The 16,522-nt window shown below is 34.2% G+C and overlaps 2 protein-coding genes across 2 annotated transcripts; one reads left to right on the top strand and one right to left on the bottom strand.

The window, feature by feature from the left end:
* On the top strand, positions 1–3,044 carry LOC143536204 (pentatricopeptide repeat-containing protein At1g80880, mitochondrial-like). Its single transcript, XM_077030247.1, has 2 exons — positions 1–692; positions 1,688–3,044. The coding sequence occupies exons 1-2, from the start codon at positions 76–78 to the stop codon at positions 2,712–2,714; spliced, it is 1,644 nt and encodes a 547-aa protein (XP_076886362.1). The 5' UTR covers positions 1–75; the 3' UTR covers positions 2,715–3,044.
* Positions 3,045–11,241: 8,197 nt separating this feature from the next.
* LOC143536205 (putative WRKY transcription factor 40) lies at positions 11,242–13,424 on the bottom strand. The gene is made up of 5 exons (XM_077030248.1): positions 13,238–13,424; positions 12,943–13,005; positions 12,504–12,842; positions 11,953–12,069; positions 11,242–11,840 (listed from the first exon to the last, which is right to left on the bottom strand). The coding sequence occupies exons 1-5, from the start codon at positions 13,310–13,312 to the stop codon at positions 11,451–11,453; spliced, it is 984 nt and encodes a 327-aa protein (XP_076886363.1). The 5' UTR covers positions 13,313–13,424; the 3' UTR covers positions 11,242–11,450.
* Positions 13,425–16,522: the final 3,098 nt, after the last annotated feature.

Genomic DNA, 16,522 nt, shown 5'->3' with positions numbered 1-16,522 from the left:
CCTTTTTCCTTAGAAACTCCTAAAGCTCAAAGAACCCACCCTTGATTGGTTTTCTTCATACACCAGCACTCTTTGATGTTTTCAGCTTATCTTGCTCGCATAATTAACCAACGCACATATTCTCATCTCAGTTTACCCTTTATTCTAACATCACAAGCCACCCAACATGGTCTTTCAACACCCTCCAACACGCGTTCACAAAAACTTAACATTTCTTTCTTTCTGGCATTTCGTCGAACACTTGGCACATGTTCACCAAAACTTGATCACATCAATTTTTCCACATTCGAACCATCCCATGTCCAGAAGCTATACGAAACCATTAACTTCACTCAGTTAGCAGCGTCTAGTAACGAAATTTCAAACCCGGTTGTGATTAAACTAGTCAAATTGTTACGCAATGAGTTTGATCAAGAAACGGGTGAGTCAACGGAGTTTATCGATGGGTCTGGTATCGAGCCGAGTGAAGATTTGGTTAATTCGGCGATTTGGGGCTTAAGGGATGATTGGAAGTTTGCATTTTTTGTGTTTAAGTGGGGTCTGAAATGGAAGTGTTGTGATGAAAAAGCTTGGAGCTTGATGATATGGGTGTTGGGTAACCATAACAAGTTTAATAATGCTTGGTGTTTGATTAGAGATTTGTATCAGTCTTCTATGGATACTCAGAGACCAATGCTCATCATGATTGATAGGTAAACCCGAATTACATCCTTTGTTTTTTATATCAATATCTTATTTAGTTGTTTGAGTGTTTTAAGTGTTAAGCAAGTTACATAGATATGCAGTTACAGACTTACAGTAGCATTCTGTTTCTTTTAGGGTGATGTTACATTGCTATACAAACACAAACTCAAAACTGTACGCCACTGTGCTTGTCGCATATGAGCCGTATGGCGTCAAATCAAGCTTGCACGCCAGACCGTGTAATATCAGTAGGCTAGGGTTGTATGCTTTTGTAAAAAACGAACTTTTTGGATATTTTTGCATGTAAGTAATACGGAAGAAACATAGCCAAACCAAATTTATGGATTTTCACTTTTTATTTTGAATTTTAAGTAATTTGTAAGAACTTAATAAATAATGTAACCATATGTTAGGCCTAAATGTATAATAATCAATTAATCTTTAATTAACAAAAAGATTTATGCTCAAGTTCATTTTTGGGCTATTTTTTTTAGCTAGAGAAGTTCAAGCCCACATCTTACCCTCCTCAGACCCTACCATAGCTTTGCTATTGGTGGGATATACTGAGTACGATGATGATGATGATGATGATGATGATGATGATGATGATGATGAAGTTCAAGCCCAAATGGTAAAATAAATTTAAAAACCAAAACTGAGCCTAAACCAGAAAAAAACGAAAAAACCGAAAACTGCATGGTTTTAAATGACCCATTCACATCCTAATACTGGTCGTATGACTAGCCCTCCATGAGTCCATGTGACCCATATGACCATTTTTTGCGTGTCATACGACACCGTAGGACCATTTTCCCCTGTTACATGGCCTGTATGACACGTCAGTGATGTTTGTATAGCTCTTGCCTTCTTTAATCCATGACTGTTTAGTGCATCCTGTTACGTTTTGAGGTTTTATATTTTTCTACAGCTTTAAGCTTTGGACTGCTATTATGATTTTTATTCATATGTGTGATCCTTTATAAAAAGTTTCTGTATTCAATAGATATGCAGCTGCAAACGAACCAGCTGAAGCTATTCGCGCATTCCAGATAATGGAAAAGTTCAAATTAACTCCCGATCAAAAGGCATTCTATACACTTCTAGATACCCTCTGCAAACATGGAAACGTTGAAGAAGCCGAAGAATTCATGTTTTCAAACGAAAAACTCTTTCCACTCGAAACCGAGGGCTTCAACATTATTCTTAACGGTTGGTGTAATATATACACTGACATAATTGAAGCCAAGAGAATTTGGAAAGAAATGGACAAAAACCAAGTCATCCCAGACGAAAAGTCATACACCCACATGATTTCTTGCTTCTCAAAAGTCAACAACCTGTTTGACTCGCTTAGATTGTTTGATGAAATGAAGAAAAAAGGGTGGAGTCCAAACCGAACGGTTTATAATTCGTTGGTTTATGTTCTTGCTCATGAGAATTGCCATGAAGAAGCTCTTAAAATATTGGATAAAATGAAGGGCATGAATATTATTCCCGATTCTATTACTTTTAATTATATTATACGACCGGTATGTAAAGCAGGAAAACTTATGGATGCAAGACGGATATTCTCAAGAATGTTGGAAGAACACATAAACCCTACTATCGACACGTATCATGCTTTTCTTGAAGGAAAAGACTTGACTTTTGAAGAAAGTTTTGAACTTTTGGATCGAATGATGAAATCTGGAAATGGGCCGAACAGGGATACTTTTGTACTGATTCTTCGTAAGTTTTTGGAACTAAATGAGTTTGAAAATGCATTGAAGATTTGGGTGAAAATGAAAGAATATGAAGTTTCACCTGATTCTGTGCATTTTGGGATGATGGTAGAAGGGTTAGTGAAGCATGGGTTGTTAACCAAGGCTAGGGAGTTATATGGTGAGATGATTTCAATTGGAATTATGGTGGACCCGAGACTTGCGAAATTGTTTAAAGATTTTTCACAAGATGATGAACGTAAGAAAATAAAGAAACCGGGAGTGAGAAATGTGAAGAGACGGTTTCGTGGTAGACGATCAAAATCATAAACAACAATGGGATTGAAGAAATATATGATTTGTTTGTTGTATAAGAATATGTTGAAGGATTTTGTATTTGTTTTCTAACATGACAGTATTGATAAGATCTTGTTTGACAACAATTTTGTTTTTCTAGCTTTTGGTCTTGTTTATAAAAAAAAATAAAACAGTGGTTTGGAAAATCGTGTTTAACTAACATTTTAAACGAGTTAAGAGAAACAAATCAAAATCTAGCTTTTACTAGTTTTCTGTCATCCAATCCCGTTGAAGGTCATTTGTGCAGCACAATCTATGTTTTAGCTGATCTTATTGGTTGACAGGGTATTTGTGGGGAATGCCTGTTTTATAGTAATGGGTTCTCACAATTACGAAAAGTAAATAAATAAATGAGATAAAAGAGATCCATAACCCAACATTCAATTAGATTTTCAATACCTAATTGATGCATGTATAGATAGTTGTTGAGTTTGGGTCTTTTGACAACTACATTTCTAAAGGCTTTAAGCCCATACCAACATGAAGGCCCAAACAAGTCCTCTAGGCCAGCAAAGACCTGGTCAATGACGTGTGGGGTCCTAGCCTGCGATAATAGTTTATGCAAAAGTACAAAAGCATGAGGTGGGTTTGATATTGAAGTTGGAAGTTGAAATTAAAGATGACCAAACATAGATGTCAGAAGTCCAAGATGCCCAAATATAGACGCCTACACACTGGGCTTTATTTATCTAGGGTGGTCTCCCTACTGCCCGAAAGTCCATTTGTGTGAAAAGTAAGTTTGAAAACAAGATGAATTTCACGTAGCTTTGGGGGCCAAACTAACACTATTGTCTTCTCATAGACTTGTTTCTTGTAATTGAGGAAACCTTTTAAAGCGATTATCGCAATTTCAATCTTGATTAGTCGGTTTTCATTTGAAAATGGTGAAATGGATTCTAAGAGCACTCACATTAGAGTCACTATCACGTATGTGCTCCTTAAAATAGGAAAGGGGGGGGGGGGGGGGGTTGTTAGGGATATGAAAAATTACCAAAATAAACATATTTGACTAATTTATTTATTTTTCTAAATAGACATGGTTTTTTAGCCACCAAGTCCAAAGAATCCCCATTTTAAGCCAATTAGAGCATGACACATACACTAAGTTGATTAAGAAGGATAATGCAATAGCAGATGCTTTTGTTCACTAAATCTCATAATAAGTACAAGTTGCATAATATAAACACCAAGAGAGTGAGGCTTGTCCATTGATAGGTTACATTAGCTACCAATCAGTCTCATTAGCTGACTTCGTCACGTAGATCCATAGGCTAATTTAGCCGGCTACATTGGCCATAGGCCTTGAAATCATGTCATTTAACATTCGGCCAGTTCGTTAAATAACTTAAATCAAGGTAAACACAATGGCAAGTTAAAATGTGAATAAAAAAATAGGCGTCCCCAAAACTTTATAAAAAAAAGAATGAAACCCTTACGTTAATTAGCAAGAGCGTTGATAAAGTTACGCCTTGCTTGCGGTGCGCGCATATAATGTATATATGCGTGAACCCTCAGGTGGGCAAAAGTAAAATTGCACTAATTTTGACATTATTTTACTAATCTCATGAAAATAACGTTAAAAGTGGCGGAAGGTTAATCAGGCATCATGTGGTGGCGTTGATAGCCGAAAGACAAGGGCACATGCACCAATCAGCCGGTGTCCCGATGATTGAGTGTTATGTGCCTTATGTCCAAGGCTTGATGCAAAACTACTATCGAGCCGGGGGTCTCACCGGAAGCAGTCTCTATATCCCTATGGGATAGAGGTAAGGCTGTCTACATCTTACCCTCCTCAGACCCTACCATAGCATTGCTATTGGTGGGATATACTGAGTACGATGATGATGATGTTGATAAAGTTACATACAAAACAAAATACTTAAAAAAGATTAATGTTGAAGCATTGATAAGAATAAGCACATAGCAACCACAAGTTCATTAAGAAGTTAAACGGTAATATAAAAGCCCAATGAAAAAACGCAACTTCGAAGCAGATTTAATGGCTTGCACGTTTGTTTTGTACATTATTACACGACTCCTTTTGCATGAAGTTGACACCGATGCGTATATAAAAATTAGCATGTTGCAACGTTATATTCAGAGTTTTATATAACAAAACAAAAAATTGTGAGCGTGTAGGCGGTGTTGGACAAATAACTTATTCACCTATCGGTGATCCCCAGCTCAATTGGTTGAGGTGAGCCACCAAAGTCCAAACTTAAATTAAAAAATGGGAGGTCTTCGGTTAGTCTCACTTATGATATAAAAAAAAATAAAATAGGAGGTTCTAAGTTAGGCCATGGGGTTCTATCACCTATTGTGGTTTCCTTCGAAAGACGGAATGTAAATGATTGGGTGCATTAATGGCTCGTCTGTGACCAAGATGTCCGTTTAGAAAATAAAAACAAAAAAAACATTAATTTATAATATGATAACCAGTATATAATACAAGTACACATTATTATTACGTATTTGGATTGACATTACATTAAATTTGACACTCTTAAGAGCTAATGTCATTATCGAAACTTAATATCACGACTCATTATTGGTTAAAGTGAAGTGATTATGCATTATGTGGTGTGCAGACAATCCAGCGCGTGAATATATGAATTATTATTGTTAACAATAAGTAATAAAAAGAGATCATATGGCAGTTTATTATCGATAAGAAAATATGATGATGTGTCTGTCAAGTGTGAATAAGCCAAGTGGTGATGGGTGTTGTTGTAGGCGGACGAAATTAGACGGGTCTCCAGCAATTAAATCCAAGCCATGTGACCCTACATGCTTATCATTAGTCGTTACTTCTAGAACGTGTCTCTCACATTATTATTGTTATTATTATATTGTCACTTTGATCAAAACTTGTTTTTTAAAGAAGAAATTGATCACCCACTTATTGTTTTACTTAGTTTTTTCTTATTAAATTTGACCCGATGAAACATACGCGAGATACCAGTTATATAAAGTAATTGACGTGTAGTTCAAGTTGGATAAACTTGACGACTTTAAAGTAGTTGACTTGATTTCATGGAATCATGTCTTAAGAAATTTTACTACTTTATATTTATATAATATAAACCTATAATATATCTTACATAGTTTTTCCAAGAGTTTGATGAGATTAAAACAAAAAATCTTGAATGCTAGAACCAAAGTTTTCGGTTTTACAAATTAGGTGAAATGATATTTGATTTTTTGTTTGTCTAGGATGGGGTGTGTGTTGAAGGTAAATAGGGTAAATACCCCATAAGTTGATAAACCTTTTCAACATGTGTTTCTAGTGGTCATTTTTAAAATTATATATATATATATATATATATATATATATATATTTAAATACTTTTACTTATAATTTTAGTTACTTTATAAGTCGAGCTGTAGAAGTGTGCCGAATTGTTTGTGAGCTAATTGAGCTCGATCTATTATAAGTATGCTTGAATCAAGACTAAACAATTTCTAGTCCAGGTTGGTCCAATTGAAGCTTGTTTAATAAACGACTTCAAGCCCCAAGCCTCATATAATGAGCTTAATTAACACACGGGGTTAAACACTAGATTAAATGAGCTAATCGACTCGAACTTTTAAAATTGCCGTGAGTTGAGTTGGAGAACCTTTTAAACTAATTGAACACAAAACTTGTTTATGTTAAATGAATGGAGTTCTTGTTTAGACAAACTCAAGAATTCAGCTTAACTTGTTTATATCCGACTAATTGCGCTTCAATAATTGGGTTCATGAATAATTAAAGTTTAGATATTTTAATTTTTAGTAAGTGAGACCTCATTCTTAAGAGAAGAAGATGTTAGTGGTTTAGTGATCAATCAATTTAAAGTTCGAAACACCTTCATCTAGCATCAAGTGAGCCCAAAAGTCTTGGGTTCATTCAATATTATTGAATTTGAACATATGGGTGGACCTTGATTAGTTATGCACATGGTTGAGCACTTAAGCGTCGATTTGACTCGCGGGTTCTATACGAATTAAGATTATTTATCTAAGTGTAAGAAAAGTGAATTTTAATGTTATATTATATAGGATATTTTTAATGTTTGTAAAGTTATAGATTTGAAATTATTCCATCAAATAAATAGTCAAATCTTTATTAAAGAACAAACAATAATAACCGTCATAATCATCATCATCATTATCGTTCTCAGTATATCCCATCAATAGCAAAGCTATGGTAGGGTCTGAGGAGGGTAAGATGTGGACAGTCTTACATCTATCGTTTGGCATAGAGAAGCAGCTTCCGATGAGACCCCCGACTCGATAGTAGTTTTGCATCAAACCTTGGACATAAGGCACATAACACTCAACCATCGGGACACCGCCGATTGGTGCATGTACCCTTGTATTTTGGCTATCAACGCCACCACATGATGCCTGATTAACCTTTTGTCACTTTTAACGTTATTTTCACGAGATTAGTAAAATAACATCAAAATTAGTACAGTTTCATTTTTGCCCACCGAGGGTTCACACATATATACGTGCACCGCAAACATGGCGCAAACAATAATAACCGTGTTTATTTTAAAAAAAGTAACATTGATTTAAAGCTTGTAAAGTATAGTTGAGCCCATATTGTGTAATCAGCCGCACTCAATATCTCTCAAGCTTATTAGGCGATGTGTAATGAAGGGGCTACAAATTGGGGCGCATTACGACACGTGGTGCCCAATAAGCAAATAATAGGTTTTTGTTTTTAGGGTGTAGTGGTGTGGTAGCCAATATATATATATATATATATATATTACACACACAAACATATAATAATAATAATAAAAAAAAAACAATAACACACACGGCATGTCGCCCCCTCCCCCTCAAATCGCCCATTTGTCGCCCGGGGGCGGTGTTTAGGTTTGGGTCGGGAAATTGAAACGAATATCTCGGTTGGTTTAGGTTCTTCGAGTTCCATTGTAAGTTCACGTTCGGTTAGTTTTGCGAACCATGGTGTTGACCGAAAGGAGGGAATATACATATATACACACACACACAACATATATACATATACATATATATATACATATACACACATATATATATATCACACAACATATGTATATATACATATATATACACACACAACATATATACATATACATATACATATACATATACATATACATATATATATATATATATATCACACACACAACATATATACATATACATATACACAATAGACACTAGTAATATAATAATAATAAATTTCATTTTCTCCAGGTGATAAATAACCCACGCCCCCGCCCAATTCGCTCCAATTTCGCCTAGATGGACGGTGTTCGCGCCCCAAATCGCCAATTCTTTGTGCCCACTACACATAGCCTTATAGAGTTAAAGAGCGTATTTTGTTGTAGCAGTCCCATTCTATTACCAAATGCAAACAATCATTTATCACTTTTCGGCAACCTCTTTATTGTGGATTACATTTTTTTCTTCTACTTTCTTCACCAATAAAAATACAAACTTTATAGTTTTCTTCTTCTTCTTTGTATTTTATTTTCTCTACTAACCCTTTTAAACATTCATTTAGGTTCACTGATAACTACATATACAAATATAGTATCAGCATAACATGTTATTTAATTTATTTAGTCTCCGTTTAGTCATGCAATTTCCATTTGCTAATTATACAAATATTATATGTATTCGCAAATTTCATCGATGTTAGGACATGAAATATTTAAACTTAAGTAAACTATTGAAGAAAAAAGAATACTTCGGAAGATTAGCTTTGCTTTTGATCAAGTAAAAACTTCTGAAAAATTCTTTAAAAAGACACTTAACTAACTCAGAAGCTTTTAGTAAGTTTCTAAACTTTCAAGAATTTAGTTTTCTCCTGTTGAAGTGCGAATTATCTAAATTTCACCGACTAAGACTCCATCATCGTCTGATGTCACTTAATAAGACGTCCTACCTTTAGAAGTACAAATTATAAGGTGTTAAACTGTCAACGGGTGTCAAACTGATCGTGACACAACATCTATGCAACTTGGCTGTTTAGAAAAGAGAATGTTAAGAGAAAATGAGGTGTCAAATTGTCAATGAGTCACTAGTTTGGTTACTAGGCATGGTAGTGGGTTGATTACAACTTTTCAGAAATGATAAATAGGCCCTTGGACTTCATCACTCTATTTTTAACAACTTTGGCCCTTCCAACTTTCTTCAGTTCTCCAGAGCTAGCCTTTATAATTCTTTCTTATACGCCGACAACATCCTTTAATTATCACCTCAACACTTTTGTTTCACTCACGAAAAATGATGTGTTACAAGAATCTAGGGTTGGGTCACTCTAAAAAGACAGCATAAAATATTATATGAGCAAAAATATAATTATGGCCTAAGGATGACAATAGGTCGGATTTAGGATCGGTTTAGGTAACACTAACTGCATACTTGACTATAAAAGCTAGTCTTAAAATTGGCGTAAAACCACCACGTATCGAGTATATTATATACTGTATATACATAAAATAAATTGGGTTAGTAGGAATAGAAGTATAATCGGGTATTTATATACCGAAAATACTTAAAACAAACAGAAGAGAAAAAAGAAAAAAAAAATAGAGAAAATCATGTTAGGCATATAACCAGGTAAACAAGTATATGTTATCGGGTAAATATGTATATTACTGATTCCCATACTCATCCCATTCGTACAAAAAAAAAACATAAAAAAAAGTAATATGCTTGATTTCCCGACCTTATACCATCCCAAATGTTTTGGGTATTTCCATTTGATTTGGTTTTATTGCCAACCGTATATCGGCCAATGAGAAACGGTGTTAGATTGACAAGTGGAGATAATATTGACAAGTGAAACACGTTCAAAGAACTAGGGTTTCAACGACTTGCACATAAACAACAAAAGGGGGTTAAGGAATGATCGCTTGAACAATGGTGAAATGAGACCAAGAGCACAATGATGTTGGCGAGGAATATGGACATTGTTACATCTAGACGAGGGTGGTCGCTAGCTAAATTTATGCCGAAGTAGGGGTGGCCCCATCGTTGGCTAGTGTTTAGAAAAGTATGTTGATCGATAAAGAAGACCGAACATGTGAGAGGAGCCTTTTGGAATTTTTTATATTAGCATTTTTGGTATCGTAAAATAGATCATCTAGCAAGAATTTAACAACGTTTTAATGTTTGTCAGTAACAAGAAGATATCGTGACTAGCAAGGACTAAAACGGAATTCAAAAAGAACCTAGGTATGAAAACCTCAAATCGAACATAAATTAAATATAACCATTATTGATTGTAAAACATACAATTGAATGGAATATTATACGAGAAAAATATTCGACTCGTTATCATCGGTCACATTTTATAACGAGACGTTTGATAATATATCCAACAAGAAACCTCTCAAAATGAAAAATGTACTTTTTACAGGAACATTTCACAAAATTCCCAACTAATAGTAAAATTATCAACTAGTCAGAATGTTTAACTATTAGACCATGGTATTTGATTCGACAAATACATCATTATTGTATACTCTTTCATACATATGGCGCAACCCAATTATTTTTTTTATTGAAATACCTAAAAATCACCCAAATACTAAGAAATTCTCCCTTGATAGTGATATATATTGTAAGTGATATATGTTGTATATGTAAATACTATATGTGAAAATATGCGGAATATTTCTACGAAAAGATAAAAAAAATACGGTTTGAACTATTGATTTACGTAATTGGAAGTAACCAATTAGGTTTACGACTCAACAGTTACACCAACTTGTTCGACACTATACTTAGATTCTGCCATTCGAAACGGAACATCGGCTCTAACAATCCCGTTTTCGTCTACCAAAACGACCGGAAATGTTTCAAAAAAGGTAGGCATATGGCGTACAAAAAGTTCACAGCCTTCTTTATCTCTAAAGATAGGATGTCCTAACCATCCAACCGCTATTCCATCCCCGTTATCCATTGAACCCGCCCTAAATAATCCCCCTTTTGCCGGATTATTTCCGGATTATTTCCGATGTAATCATAAAAGGCTAATTTTTCAGGAATTTTAGCCCAAGCCCTACCATTGAGTGCGGTTTGAACTATTGATTTACGTAATTGGAAGTAACCAATTAGGTTTACGACTCAACAGTTACACCAACTTGTTCGACACTATACTTAGATTCTGCCCTTCGAAACGGAACATCGGCTCTAACAATCCCGTCTCCGTCTACCAAAACGACCGGAAATGTTTCAAAAAAGGTAGGCATACAGCGTACAAAAAGTTCACGACCTTCTTTATCTCTAAAGATAGGATGTCCTAACCATCCAACCGCTATTCCATCCCCATTATCCATTGAACCCGCCATAAATAAAAGCATGTGAAAGGGTTGCACATTAAATTGTTCATAATGAATTCAAGGACCACTTTGAAGCTATTGACAGATTGGACCACGAAAAGGGTCATATAGTGGATAACTTTTCCACGTGACAAGACATAATAATAATAATAATAATAATAATAATAATAATAATAATAATAATAACGTCCCAAGGGCTTTCATGGTTTGAGCCAAATCCCGTTAAAATTGGAACCAAATTAACCAACCACCACAACTTGTGTACAACTCTCAAATCACCTCGAAGCTTCCCACCACTAGCACTGTCTTTGTATTCTTTAACCATGTGATATATACATCATGCATGATCTCATTAACTAACATCTTCTATAGCTAGCTACCACTGTTGTGACTGATTTTGTTGAACCATTCTACCCGATATTGCTGCAGCTAATGCTGCTTTGAAGCTAGGATCTTTTGTCAATGAAGATGCCATTTGGTCTACCAAAAACTGTTGAAATTCTGGTGTGTCAACTCTTCGGTTACCACCAACCTTGGGTTCCTCACATGGGTTAGGCTGTGGTTTTGGTGGGGTGGTTAGGTCAAGGGTGATGGTGGGTCCCGATGAAGCGATTGATGCTGAGCATGGGACTGAACCTAGTGTTGTGGTTGCAACCGTTCGAGACAAACCGGAACTCGCTTGCTCTTGTTTCGATTGGTTTGGATGGTTGTGTTCTCCTTCATAAGTTGCCACCAAGATTGATTGATCCTCAACACTTCTTTGAACCTAAATGAAACAAGATTGAACATCAAAACAAATGATGTCTTTGTATATGATACATATATCACAATATGGTTAAAGAAAACAAGCATACACCATCATATATGGTTTCTCTTACCTTCTTTTTGACTGGGCAGCTTGGAGCGTGAGAGCATTTGAAATAAGCTCTAGGAGAAGGGTTGTCTCTTGTGACCTTTTGTCCATATTTCCTCCATTGATATCCATCTTTCACCAACTGTTGACATACAATATAACATATGCATTTAGAGATATATCAAAAACAAGATTTAGCATATAACCTTGAACCTTCAAGGATGGTGTAGTGGTAATTACTTGTCTAAAATATTTATAGGTTAATCTTATGGATTATATCTTAAAGGCCACCCACTGGGATTTACCTGATTCTGTTAGTTAACAGGTTAATAACTTCGTGGCCACGTGACTTTTCTAGATAACAAGTTTTATGGCTAAAATAAACTATGATCTTTAACTTGTACTTTGTAAGCATAAGTTTTGTATCTATCTTTGATATAATCGTCAAGCATGTCAACATCTTGATGATGCAATCAATACTATCCAAAAAACCTTATATTTCTATTGTAAGGATCCTTAAGTACTCTTTATCCTTACAAACTTGTAACATGTATAGATGGAATCAAGAGGACTTACGAGGCCGGTATCGGACGCTTCGGTACGAACACAAACTCTAGAAATCTTGGCCTTGATGTGTTGTTCTTGTCTTGGTTTCTTGCAAGAATCCTCATCACTTGAACTGCTTTCAGAAGCTCCTCTCTCATTGTTGATAATATTCTGATTATTTATTGTGTTTTCTAGCTTTCGTTTCTTTGAGTTTTTGGTGCTATCGGATGGTGTCGGATTATTATTCTTAATCTCAGTTAAATGTTTATGCAGAGCATTATAGTTCTCACACACCACTGTCAACATCTCTGTCAGCTTCTTGTTTTCAGCACTCAATCTATTCAATTCTTCCACCAAAGCACTAGCTGCCTGATAATATACAATAGTCCTCACAAAGTTAGAAAGAAAGATACATCTAGCTTAGAGAGAAAAGAACCCATAAGTTAAAATGGTATATATATATATATACCTCATCCTTTACAGGTGGTATCTTCAATCCAAGCTCAATGAAGTTGCTTTGAGCTTCCTGTTTCTGTGAGTCAAAATCAAGAAACCTTGTAAGCTAAATACATTCACCAATGTTATAGATACATGATATATATTTATAGCGGAGTGATCATGAGAGAACTCTTCTAGAGAGAGAACTAGTTACTGCATCCTATGTATACAGTATAGGTATATATCTTATACCTATACTGTTAACTGTATATAATATGAAGTAAGAATGAGTTCTCTCATGATCCTGTTTAAATTGTAGGACTTACAGGAACTAGAGAGAGGAAGTGTTTAGGATTTGTATTAAGATCCAAAGAGGTATCAACCAAGCTTGTGTATTCCATTGAAAGAATATATATTAATCTTGCAGTAGATTAATGATCTTGTAGTAGAAAGAGATATACGGAGGTAGAGATAGAAAGATGAAGATGTGAACTGGAGAACAGAATAAAAGGAAAGAGTGGAATATATAGACAAGGTGGGAAGTGCAAGTTGAGAAGGAAGTAAAGAGGAAGGTGACTTGCTACAGATATTATTATGGTCAAGATCAAGATATGGTATATTTTAATTATTAAGTCTTCCAAATAGCCTCTCATTTGTATTACATATACTTTTTAATTTTATAACGAACGTTTGATATTTGTCTTCTAGCATTTAATATGATTATAATACGGTCAAGGTTATACCTTCAAATCTTTTGTTTTTTACTGTAGTACTAGTCAAACAAATCAATCTTTAAATCAATCTCGTAGAAAACAACCGATGCTACATTTACCACATGTATTAATTAAATTATATTATAAATTAACATAGAGGTATTTGGCGAGAAATAATTAACTAGTTAGTTTTGGATTAAATTCAGGTTACAATATATGTAACAAAATTTGTAGATAACATTCCTGTAGCAGAGCTTGTATATAAATATTGTGGCCACATTCGTAAAATGTAATTGTTATCACTAAATCATGATTAACGATTAAATTATTATCTAAACCAATATCTGGTTTGTTAACTAGGTATTAGTAGGAAAATAAAGCTTAAGTTGGAAAATTTTAACTCCATTTTAAAAAAGTTTGTTAAAATTAGTTAGATTAAAAAGTGAAAGAACAGGGGAAAAAAGGAAAAGAAAAAAAAGTGTGATAAGTAGTAGAAAACTAAGGTGTTGTTTGTTTTTCCTCAGAAGGACTTCTCCACCTCTTTTGTCTGCACTGAGAAGAGGGCGCGCAGACGTTGGGCTCTGCAGTGTGTTTGTTTTTTCGAAGACGTTTCATTAAAAAACGTCTGCACGCCCTCTTCTCCCAGAAGTGTTGGTATTATTACTTCTTTAACCTCTTCTCCCAGAAGTGATGAGCCAAGTTGCTACTGATGACTCCACCAGCAATTCTTCACTCTTCATTTTATTCTTTTCATTTGTTGTCACCATAATCTTTGTTTATGGCTGTGTTTTTCTATCGATTGCCGCCATCATCGCCGATTGTTACCGGGTTTGATTTACGAACCCTAGGCAGCGATCGTGTGGTGGTGGCAGCTCTCCGATGTTGGGAAATTACGGTTGTTAAATCTAGGGTTTATGACCTCTGATTGTTACCGGATTCGGTGTGGTGGCTGTACTCCGGTGTGGGGAAGTGATGGCTTTTAAATCCACGGTTTCTGACGCCGGTTGCCGCCTCTGTCGATGTCGATTGACATTTGATTTGGGTTTTTTGGATGGTTGTTTGAAATATGAAATCAGGTTTGTGGCTGTGATGATCTAATGTTGTTCGAGTTAACATCAGCTCAGGATACGTGCCTGGCGTGGCAAAAATGCAGGATGGCAGGTACCCTTGCAGCCATGGCACTTTGAACCTTTTGCACCAATGTTTCGATAGGTCTGAGCCTCTTTATAGTGATTATTAAATCATTGATGAATTTCAAGTTTTAGTTTCTTTTGATATTTATAGATGATGGTATTTGAAGATTTTTGAGTCATATATTTCACCCGAACCATCATCGTTTATACTACTTATTTTTCTTTAATTATTTAAATTTCAGCTTATTTTAGCAGTCTGCAGATGTTAAAAAACAAACAGTCTTCTTGTTGCAGACTGCAGAGTTTTGGTCCACCTCTTCTGCTACAGATGTTGGCAGATGTGGTTTCGCAGTCTTCTGACATTTTACCTCTGAAAAACAAACAGCACCTAAAAGTCTTGTCGGCTCAGCTGTTAGTTAAGAAGTCTTTGCCATTAGTCAAAGTCAAGACCACCTTTGCCAACGATACTTGCAATTTCAACAACTCTCCATTTCCTCTTTTTTACTTTTTATTTATTATATTTAAAATCTTAAATATATTTGGTTACTAGCTTTTATCTCACGTATTACGGGTTGTTTTATATTTTCGTTTATAATCATAAATATATATAAACAAAAACTTTCTGTATTTTCTTAAGTCACCAGATTGCATTGTTTGTAAATGGTGGTTTCTCATTCATTTGACCTGAATTTACGGGTATGAGTCTCGCCAAACCCAGATAGCCATTAAACGGGTTATAACATCTCAATATATTAAAAATTAATCTCACAAAATATGTGATATAAAAATCATATAAAATAGGGATATAATAAAAACTAATATCTAACTTAAAAAAAGATATTATTTATAATTATTAAACAATTTTATAGTAAAAAAACATAAGCGGATCATGGGTCTCATCAAACCCATATAGCTTTTAAACAAGTTATAACATCTCATTTTTATTTGCAAAACACTTTCATCATCAAACCCTAAGTATATTATTAATTTCCTTACAATAAATATAATTAAAATACAATAAAAATATATTAATATTAGAAACACGTAAAATGTAAAACAAACCCCGTAATCAAACCCTAATTTAATTTCTTAATATGGATTTAGTTACACGATTTTTTTCTTTTAAGTTTAACTTAAATAAAAAGTGTCACAAATAATATCCAAATTATAACAAACGAACATAAACGAATAAATATAAAAATTAAGTAGATAATTTATTCAACGTTTTATTAAAAAATGAACAAACTCAACATAAATTAATCAAAATTGGTTCAAGTATATTATTAACTTATTACAATAAATAAACTAAAATATAACAAAATATATTCACAATATTAGACACAAAATTTTAAACAACCCCCGTAATACGGGGGACAAAAACTAGTATTTATATATACTTTTTGAACTTTAATTTTAGTTGTAATAATGAAGTTAATAATATACTTAGGATTTAATGATAAAAGGGTTTCACAAATAAATGTGACGTTAATCGTTATAACCCGGTTTAAAAACTATATAGGTTTGGTGAGACTCATAACCCACTTCTTCTTTTTTTACTATAAAATTGTTTTTTTAATTATAAATATTTTTTTTTCTAAAAAATCAGATATTAATTTTTAGTATATCCTTTTTTATTAAAATTTTCATATCAAATATTTGGTGACATATATTTTTAATTTAATAAGATGTTATAACTCGGTTAAGGACTATCTAGGTTTGGTGAGATCATACCCGTAAAATCGGGTCAAATGCATGAGAAGCCTCT

The sequence above is a fragment of the Bidens hawaiensis genome, unplaced genomic scaffold (assembly GCF_021521415.1).
Source record: "Bidens hawaiensis isolate Kalapana, Puna unplaced genomic scaffold, B.hawaiensis_p1.1 tig00010744_1, whole genome shotgun sequence".
In the NCBI taxonomy this organism is placed as follows: Eukaryota; Viridiplantae; Streptophyta; class Magnoliopsida; order Asterales; family Asteraceae; genus Bidens; species Bidens hawaiensis.
The sequence above is the reverse complement of the archived record's forward strand: the minus strand, read 5'-3'. Positions and strand labels throughout refer to the sequence as shown.

Excerpts from the sequence above, each read along its gene's own strand:
- LOC143536204 (XM_077030247.1), top strand. The coding sequence starts at position 76 with ATGTTTTCAGCTTATCTTGCTCGCATAATTAACCAACGCACATATTCT. Across the intron at positions 693-1,687 it reads ATGCTCATCATGATTGATAG|ATATGCAGCTGCAAACGAAC; the intron begins GTAAACCCGAAT and ends TGTATTCAATAG.
- LOC143536205 (XM_077030248.1), bottom strand. The coding sequence starts at position 13,312 with ATGGAATACACAAGCTTGGTTGATACCTCTTTGGATCTTAATACAAAT. Across the intron at positions 13,006-13,237 it reads ACTTCCTCTCTCTAGTTCCT|AAACAGGAAGCTCAAAGCAA; the intron begins GTAAGTCCTACA and ends TTTGACTCACAG. Across the intron at positions 11,841-11,952 it reads GCTGCCCAGTCAAAAAGAAG|GTTCAAAGAAGTGTTGAGGA; the intron begins GTAAGAGAAACC and ends TGTTTCATTTAG.